Below are 9671 nucleotides of genomic sequence, written 5' to 3' on the forward strand. Positions count from 1 at the left end.
TAGCGCACACACTCGTAGCACACATTGAGGGCGCAAGTTTTCATTAAAAAGATAAATGTTGTTCATTCTTTATTTCTCATTATTTACTAATGAAAACACTGTAACATGATCACTAATATCCCTCACACATAATCCATCAAACAATCAGCAACATTTCTTTGTCTTCTAGTTAAAGGAATATTTCGGGTTCAATACAAGTAAAGCTCAATTGACAGCATTTGTGGCATAATGTTGATTACCATTATTTAAAATAATTGACTCGTCCATCCTTTTCTTTAAAAAAAATAAATAAAAAATGAGGCACTTACAATGGAAGTTAATGGGGCCAATTTTTAGAGGGTTTAAAAGGCAGAAATGTGAAGCTTATAAAAGCACACATTAATTCTTCTGTTAGAACATGTCTATTATTTGAGCTGTAAAGTTGTTAAAAATCACCATTTTTACAGCCGATGAATAAAAAAAACAAAACAAGTGTTACTACACAGCCATTGTGAAACATTAAAAATCTCCAAGCGTTGGGTGAACGAGGTTTACCCCATACTCATGAGCTTAATTAAGAACTGTCACAACGTCTCCCAGCGATACTGCCCACAACAGCGGAGTTTATCATGCTTGGACGAGCGCTCAGTGGTATATGACGGCGAGAGAGGTCATTCAACGATTGTCCGTTAATACAGAAACCTAAATAGACACATCATCAAGGGCTCTCCGACTGAGGGGAAACCCCCCCTCACAGGTATCCATTTCCAGTGTAACTTAATTATTGATGGATCACAAAGAGCGAGCTCTCGACCATGTGCCCTAATCAGCTTTCCTTGTTGAGGCTTCGGTTGCCAAGAGACCAGAGGAGGATATTTCACACACAGGGAAGCTTATGCAAACACGTAGGCTAACAATATTATACACACAAAAGCCCACACATGCATTTATATACAAGACAAGAAGAATAAATATTTGGTCATTCACTGACTTTCAGACAGTTAATAAAAATGTCAAAATATTAATTGTCTTTTTAATGGCATACCTATAATGCAAAACCTTGTGAAGTATGTCTATAAAAGGGTATACCAGACTTTTAGAAATTTCCACTAATCAAGCTCAGGAACTTAATTTTCTTGCTATAGTGTACATAATGAAGTTAGAATGAACATAATTTTGAACAGATGATATAGGCATTTGCTTCTGTTATCTTCCTCTTTTATGCTCGCTCTCTCTCAAGACATGCAAAACAAGGACCGATACGCAAACTATGGGTTCACACACACACACACACACACACACACACACACACACACACACCCTATGTGGATGTAACTTCCTCATTTAACAAATACCACAAAGCATCATTCGGTGCTGGGAAACACAAACTGATTTATTGAACCTGAGCAATCTTACCTTCACCCCACCGAACCTCTCATGAATGAGACTCGCTTTACGTTTGATGGCCATCTCGCTCTCAATAGACCTAGTGTTTGAAAAAAAAAAAGGAAGAATATTGAATGAACAAAGAAAGAATTTATTTTTTTCTTTTCATGAAGAGAATGGGAGTGTTAAATACCCGATGTTATGGTTGCTTTGGGGCATTACTAGGGCATTGTTTTGCAGTTGCTAGGGTGTTCAGACTGGTTGCTTACTTGCCTAAGTCAAAAGAGCACAGCCCTATATCTCTATGATATTTTGGTCCCTAAATAGTAGTATGGGATTTGTTCGCCCATTTTATCATCTGCCAGGTGAAAACCATAAGTCTGATCACTAGCACACCTCTCCTCAACAACCTGCATGATTTGAAGTACAATTCACATCTCTAACACAAATAACAAGTAATGTACCAAACTTGTTTAAACTTTGTTCAAACCCCTAAATCCAAGTACTGTATAAACAATAGTAATCACCATAGCAAACTTAAATATTTCCTCAAGTAATTAACAATTTTACAGCTCTTTTCAGTAATATTGTTGCATTTATCAGTAATACATGCTGTTGTATGTGTAATTAGGAGAGACTCAACTGATATCCTGAGGTCTGTCTTTATGCATTTACTGATATGACTGTATTTATAGGGAAGTACATTCATTGTATGTATATATATATTTAAAGCATTATTGTACCCTTCTTTAAGAATGTTGTAAATGGCTTGTTTGGCCTGGGCATCCTCTCCGTTTTCAAATTCTCTACTCGGGGTCTGGCTCTTTATGAGGTCAGGGGTCACCTGGAAATAAGACATTTTTAAAGGTCTAAGATTATAACGTAAAAACGTTGCAGAGCATTGTTAAAGCTATTGTAAGAAAGCGAATTGATTAAGTTGTTTCTTCCTTAAACACAAAGGATAAGTTTAGCAGGTCTTTTCCATCCACTGAAAGTGAATGGGGACTGGAGGCTTTCAAGCTCTAAAACTGACAAGAGTAACAACATAAAAGTACCAGCCCATATAACTCATTCACTGTATTCCAAATCTTCTAAAGCCATAAGATAGCTTTGTGTGAGGAACAGACCTTGACAGCCCAAGTCCACGTTCACTTTTATTGTATGGAAAAGCGCTGTTATAGTTTGAAACTTCTCTTTTTGTATTCCACAGAAGAAAGAAAGTCATTTGGTTTGAGAACAATATGAGGTTGACAAAATTACAGAATTTTCATTTTGGAAGAACAAGAGCTTAAGGACTCACTGGTTTCTTTGGTACAAAAGGCGGTGCCTCCTTGGGAGCAAACAGCTTTGGTGATTGGTTGAAAGTGAGGGGTTTAGAATTGGGGACCGTGGCAACTTTAGTAACAAAGGTGGAGTCCCGTCCTAGACTGCCAGTTGATGGTTTAGGTGAGCTGAGTTTGGGCACTGTGGCTGGTGTAACAGAAGCATAAGGGTTAATAGTTGGCGAAGTCGGAGGGGGCTCATCGTTAGGTTTGTTCAGGGCATCAACGCTTTGGGATCGTACTTTGTTATCAAAGTGAGGCCGAGTTCGGGGTTCTAAATTGGGAACATCACTACCGCCAAACCGGCTGATAAGTTTATTAATGGGAGCCAATGACTTGGTATCTATTGCTGGGGCTTGCTCTTCATCCAATGAGCCTGTGGAAGGAGGAGGGAAAGATCCATTTACTCCTGTTCCATTCATACTACCACCAATTCCATTCTGCCTGACCTTCCTAAGCCCTGCTTCGTTAAAATCATCATTGTCCTTGTTGTCCACCCTGGGAGCCAGATTAGAAGGGGTAAGGCATTCTGTAGGCCTGCCCTCGTCCTCTCCTTGGCTTCCCGCTTGTCCGTCACCAGGTGGCCTCTTTAAATGGCTCCCATATTCCTCCTCTGGAGTGCTAGGTTGACCAACTGGGGTATAAGAGTCCTGGGGAGTCCGAGCCCCTTCCCTTTGTACCGGCAGAAGACTTCTGTAAGGGGAAGACCGAGAGATACCTGGGGCTGAGCTTTGGGTTTGTGGTTGAGTCTTCAGCTGTACCCCATAAGAGTCTCCTTTTTCTCCATCTTTGAGCACCACATATGGTTGTCCTGAAATTCCTTGCACCCGCACAGCTACTCCATATTTAGAGGGTGAAGGACTTCCATTGCTAACACCACCAACTCCGCCGGCCAGTCGAGTCCTGTCTGGGAACCCTCCGCCGGTGTCATCCAGATCTTTGATGAAGCGGATCTGGACACCATAGTCCAGAGGGGGCTTCCTTTCTGCTGAGAGGGAACTCATTGTGGCCTGCTGTGGAACCAAGACAAAGAATATAATAAATCTGTGAACCCATAAAGAGACAAAAATAAAAAGGTGTTGTCCACACTAATATATTTTCGTTTGAAAATACATCGATTTACATTGTCATTTAGCAGATGCCTTTATCCAAATCGACTTACAAATGAGGAACATAAGCAGTTTGTTATACAAAAGTCAACAATATCTTCAGTATCACACTGCAAAGTTCTCACAGTGACTGGAGGTGGTTACAGCAATGACAACAAGTCAAAATTTTTAGTATGAAAAACAATGTCATCTAAAAGAAATTTTACTGCAATGATCCCTTGTGTTTTACTAGCAGGCCATGTTCGGAAGCAGGACAATTAATTTAGCTAATGTATCTGACAATTTTGCAAAGAATGGTAAAAATTCAGCATCTGACTTGGTAAATGGTTTTGGCTTGCAAATATTTAATATTTTCATGCTATTTAGCTTCACTGGACATTATTTGGGCAGGCTTTTTACTGTTTTTACCCAAGCCGGCTTTGCTACTGCCATTTTGGATCATGTTAAAATTTACATGTAAATATTATTAACACTTTTAAACAAATATCTCTATTTATACTTAAAATTCTCAATACAGCTTCACACTTAGAGAAATATAAGGCAATTTTGTGCATAACACAGTTATCATATATCAGCACAGGCATTGAGAGTGCTCTACATTTCATAGAAAAGAGAGAGATATTGTTTGTGTGTGACAAACAGGTGTGCCTGCTGGTAAGAGCAGGTTCTAGCACATTCCACTCTACTTCCTGTCTTCCCATTTTCCTGCAACACAGTTCCAGAATGCAGGAGGACAACATCAAATCAAACATAGCTTTTTACTGTAAAGGCAACATTCCTCAGTTATATCAAAGTGCTAGTATGCAGCACACATAACATACACTTGAGTGTTGGATTAAAGTTACTAAGAGTTTAATCTAGACCAAGGGTTTTCAACCTTTAGAGACTCAGAGACCGCCCAACCCGGTCTCATGACAAGTCGTAGATGGTGATATTGCAAGAAATCGTCCGAGTTAGCATTTACTCCCACTACTTACTAGGTTCTCGTGGTGGCGTGGTTACTCACCTCAATCCGGGTGGCGGAGGACAAGTCTCAGTTGCTTCCGCTTCCGAGACAGGCAATCCGCGTATCTTAGCACATGGCTTGCGGTGCGTGACACCGCGGAGACTCACAGCATGTGGAGGCTCATGCAATTCTCCGCGATCTATGCACAACTTACCAAGCGCCCCATTGAGAGCAAGAACCACTAATCGCGACCACAAGGAGGTTACCCCATGTGACTCTACCCTCCCTAGCAACCGGGCCAATTTGGTTGCTTAGGAGACCTGGTTGGAGTCACTCAGCACACCCTGGATTCGAACTCACGACTCCAGGGGTGGTAGTCAGCATCAATACTCGCTGAGCTACCCAGGCCCAACAACAAACGATGTTATTATGATTTTTCCAAAATTACAGTTTTTCCAAACCCCTAAACCTAACAAAGTCTTCTAATAGAAGAAAGAAAACATTGGGGTTTGGAATAAGACGAGGGAAGCATATCATAGGTCACTTACATTTGTCAGTCAAGTTTTGCATAAATAAATATACATTCACTTAGCACTTTATTCGGAACACAAGACATTAGTGAATATCTAGAAATGTCATGAAAAGGACAGAAAATTCTAATTGTTTTAAATATTTTATAAGCATGCCTGCTAATGCCTTCTGCACAAAACATCTGCAGCTCTGGAAGGCATCTTCTTAAGCTCTCTTTTTCCCCCACTCACTTAGACTGTGTGAGTGTAAGTGTGTGCTGCTTAAGGCCTTGAAGCCATTTTTATCTGCAATCTCTGTACAAATGAAGAATCATACAAGCACTGTTGGGCATGTTATTAGTATGTTGTTTCCTGTGTTAAACACCACCTTAAAATGCTCTAGTATAGCTCTAGGGGACAAATCCTGAAAACATTGAAAACTAAAACAACAGTCCATAAACTCTGGGCTATCAATGAATAACTTAATGTAATGGGGTGCTCTAGTTACATTACAACTGTCGGCGCTCCTGTTGAAGCATTAGGTGTGATTAGCTACATAAAGTCAGCCATTGTCTACCTCACATAAGTGGGATTCCAAGCATTCCTACAAAACAGAACCCACCGTGTAATTTCTCATTGGTTAAAGAAATGGAACAAAGTATGGGGAAACTGTACAATTTTTCATTTAAGATGGGTAAGTCAAGTGTACTTATGGGTTGGTTTGAGTTTCTTGGTAAGAAAGTGCAAGGCATTGCCAAGATGTTTCTCAAATAGACCAACTAAAGATCAGCTAGCCGATGCTTTTCACTCATGTTTGCCATTTAATCAAGGCTGCAGATTTTATGGGGTCCAGTTTTTGGTCAGAATTGATCTGTGTACATCTGCCAATCATTAGGAGCTACAAACCCATGCAAACAGGTCTGGACAGTTTGTGTGGCTGTGAATCTCACCTTTCGCTGAGCACTGGGTCTGACCTGGCATCAGAAAAGACTGTCTGTTCTGAGAGGAATGTTACTAGACAGGATCGATACACTCTGTGCCATCTCTCTCTCTTGTTGTGCACATGAACTTGTATTATTGGGAGTTCAAAGTTGCAAGACAAAGCTGCATTGCACATACTCTTAATTAGCTATAGAAAAGCATGTGACATTTGATTTCTTTGTATTTTCTAAGCTATTTACTGCCACATTTACCACACTGCCAAGCCTGGTTTATCCCACTGCTTTTTTCTCAACTAACATCTTATGGAGTTTTGTTCCTTGCAACAGTCACCTTTGACTTACTTGGGGCCTAAAGACAAAAAACACTAAGGCATGATTTTCAAGTTTTTCAGTGATGATGCTCACTGGGGACTTTAAGACATTTAAGGCATAACAGACATTACACTGATTTTCTGTAAAGCTGCTTTGAAATTATGTGTGTTGTGAAAAGCACTATATAAAAATAAAAATGGCTTGACATTTAACCTAATTAATGCCATTTGAATTAAATACATTTTATCTGATGGACACTACATATTCATTATTATCTATATACATAATCATCCATTAGTCTACAAATCAAGTCTTTGATTTATTTCTTATAACAGAACTCCTTAACACAAACCCCACTGCTTGTTAATTTGTTTAGTATTTCATAAGTTAATTCTGACACAAAATAAAACCTTTGTACTGATTAGCATATTTTTTCTGCATTTTTCTAAGTGTAATTATTATTTTATTTTACATTTTCAATTCAGCAGTGCTGTGTAAATATTGTTTAACATTGTTTACCATGTTACTTAATTCTATAATGTGTCAACTTCATATTCATATTTTTCATGTTTAAATTATTGTTTTTTAAATCCCCTTTTCTCCCAGATTGGAATGCCCAATTCCCACTACTTAGTAGGTCCTCGTGGTGGCGCGGTTACTCACCTCAATCCGGGGTGGCAGAGGACAAGTCTCAGTTGCCTCCACTTCTGAGACAGTCAATCTGCGCATCTTATCTCATGGCTTGCTGTACATGACACCATGGAGACTCCCAGCATGTGGAGGCTCGTGCTACTCTCCGCGATCCACGCAAAACTTACAACGCGCCCCATTGAGAGCAAGAACCACTAATCGCGACCGCGAGGAGGTTACCCCATGTGACTCTACCCTCCCTAGCAACCGGGCCGATTTGGTTGCTTAGGAGACCTGGCTGGAGTCACTCAGCACGCCCTGGATTCAAACTCGCGACTCCATGGGTGGTAGTCAGCGTCAGTTTAAATCGTTTTTTTAAAACATTTTAGTACTGATAGAAATTTCTGTAGACTCCACTAATGCCTATAGTTATATAGCCTACAGACTACATACATTTTTAATGTATTACCCTTTATGACTCTGAACATGTAAACAAGCATGTCAACCACACAGATACAGTGGTCACACCATCACAGATTAATGATTATTACAGCAGATCCTGTAAGATTATAAAATATACACTAACATGACTCACCTCAGCTGCATGTTTGATATGGAAATAAGAAGTGACAACTGACACTAAATATATATAAAAAAATTATTAAAAAGAAATAGCCAAATGTTCCATGAGTACTTAAGTACTTGTGACAGAAGTCTTATAACTTATCAATACAATACAGTACAGTACAGTACAGGCCTATAACATATTTCATAGTTTGTGTTTTTATACGGGTTGACAGCTTTTTGTTACAAAAAAATAAAAAAAATTCATCTGGCTTATGTTTCACTCTTCTTGAATATATTGATACCCTTAGGGTACTAGTGTTTTTAAATTACTCCCTTTAATCCTGTTGTTGTCTTGGCTGATGCTAGTATGGTGAAAACAGTTTTCCCAGAATATTCCTTTAATTCAGAATTCAACCCTAATATTGACTAATTAAATACTATTAACTAAAAATACCAAAAACGTACCATGGTACTACCATGTTTAAGTTGTACCATCACAATTTCATGCTTCATGTGGTCTTGTATCATGGCAATAACATGTCTTTAGGAGTTGTATTATAGTAGTTCCAGGGTATTCTTTGCAGTACCATGTAAATACCACAGTCAATTAATATGATTATCATTCAGTAGTACCATAATAGTTTTACCATCTGATAACCATTACTGCACATGATGCTATCACAGTACTTTTTGTGTAAGGCTACTGTGCAAATTACACTGCACAAAGATGACATTTTGCTATGGTAGTTCAGAAATGGAAAAGCATATTTTACTGTAAATAAGCAATACTCTCTGGATATTCTATTCATGAATGCTCGAGTTGATGTCCAAGATGTTCTAGTTACAGTGTTGGAAATAACCAAGAGCTAAATATTAAGTTACACGTTCAACTGAGACACAAGCTTTTTTAGAGGAGCTCTCATTGTCCTTTAGTTTCCCTATATACACATGATGTTGGTGTCTTGTGGAAGCAGATGTAGAATGAAACGTTTTCTCCCAGACAAGCCATGAGATTCCATGTTTAATTTGCGTCACACCCACCCAGCAAGTTAGTCAGTATCGACGGGTTCGAAACCAAATGAGTGTTTATATTAATACACGAGATAAAGATACATTTACGTTCAAATGAAGACTGTTTGAACTACTTTTTCATCAGGGGTGTTCGACTGGCTTCATTGAAAATATCTATAGGAGACCGAAACCATGTTTCAGTCATGTGGGATATTTAAAAAAAGCAACTTTGCATACGTTATATAGGAGAAATATGTTTATAATATCACAACTTGCCACATGCTGATTGCGCCTATTTTTTATTTTTAAAGAGAAGGTCAGATATTTTTTTCCAAGCGGCGAGATCAAACAGATTCTCGAGCCATAATGACTTTATTATATTACAGATGAGGAGAGATGTCAGCTTGGATCAGCTCATCTTCTCTACTGTAATCCAGCCATCGGACACAAAGCAACTGGTTTTTCCTCTTCTTCGCCCAGAACACTGGTGTAAATGTGAAGCCATATGATTATGGATTATACGAACCCAAAGGTTAGACACAAACAGTGACATAAAAAACAAAAAAAACAAAAAAGAAAGCCCAAAGCAAATATACACCGCCGAGTAAACTATTGGATTCCTTTTGCCTACCTGTTTTCCCGGGAGCTTCACGAGGCACAGTCAATGAAGGTCTCTCTAGGTTTGGTATAATTAAGAAACTCCGTGTTGACCTTGTTGAAGATGGACGGTCCAAGTCCATGCAAAACTGTCAGTGCATTTATTCTGAAACAACCTGTTGCCTATACGTCATCGTCCCGCCCCTCCCGAGCGCTGATTGGCCCGAGAGTTGTTCCAAGGCAGTCTGATGGGACTAAATCATTGGCTGAAATCCAACGTCAATCTCATCCGAATAATTCAGGACGCCGTTTAAAGAAAATCAGACGAGTGCGAAATGGCATACTATCCATACTACTTCTGC

The 9671-nt window shown here is 39.2% G+C and overlaps 1 protein-coding gene across 6 annotated transcripts in view; it reads right to left on the minus strand.

Moving 5' to 3' along the window:
• The window catches only part of LOC127425601 (cingulin-like), a 30446-nt gene extending 20994 nt beyond the window's left edge, over nucleotides 1–9452 (minus strand). For 4 of the 6 annotated variants that reach the window (XM_051671756.1, XM_051671753.1, XM_051671755.1 and 1 more), the window contains exons 1-4: nucleotides 9344–9392; nucleotides 2666–3697; nucleotides 2109–2209; nucleotides 1396–1465 (exon numbers count right to left, since the gene is read on the minus strand). In XM_051671756.1, the coding sequence (XP_051527716.1) occupies nucleotides 1396–1465; nucleotides 2109–2209; nucleotides 2666–3691 (1197 nt within the window). In that variant the 5' untranslated portion in view covers nucleotides 3692–3697; nucleotides 9344–9392. Of the gene's footprint in view, nucleotides 1–1395; nucleotides 1466–2108; nucleotides 2210–2665; nucleotides 3701–9343 lie in introns of all 6 variants that reach the window. The other 2 variants (XM_051671751.1, XM_051671752.1) reach the window with 2 other exon arrangements.
• Between the last annotated feature and the right edge of the window lie 219 nt (nucleotides 9453–9671).

Source organism: Myxocyprinus asiaticus, chromosome 34 (genome assembly GCF_019703515.2).
Source record: "Myxocyprinus asiaticus isolate MX2 ecotype Aquarium Trade chromosome 34, UBuf_Myxa_2, whole genome shotgun sequence".
NCBI lineage: Eukaryota > Metazoa > Chordata > Actinopteri > Cypriniformes > Catostomidae > Myxocyprinus > Myxocyprinus asiaticus.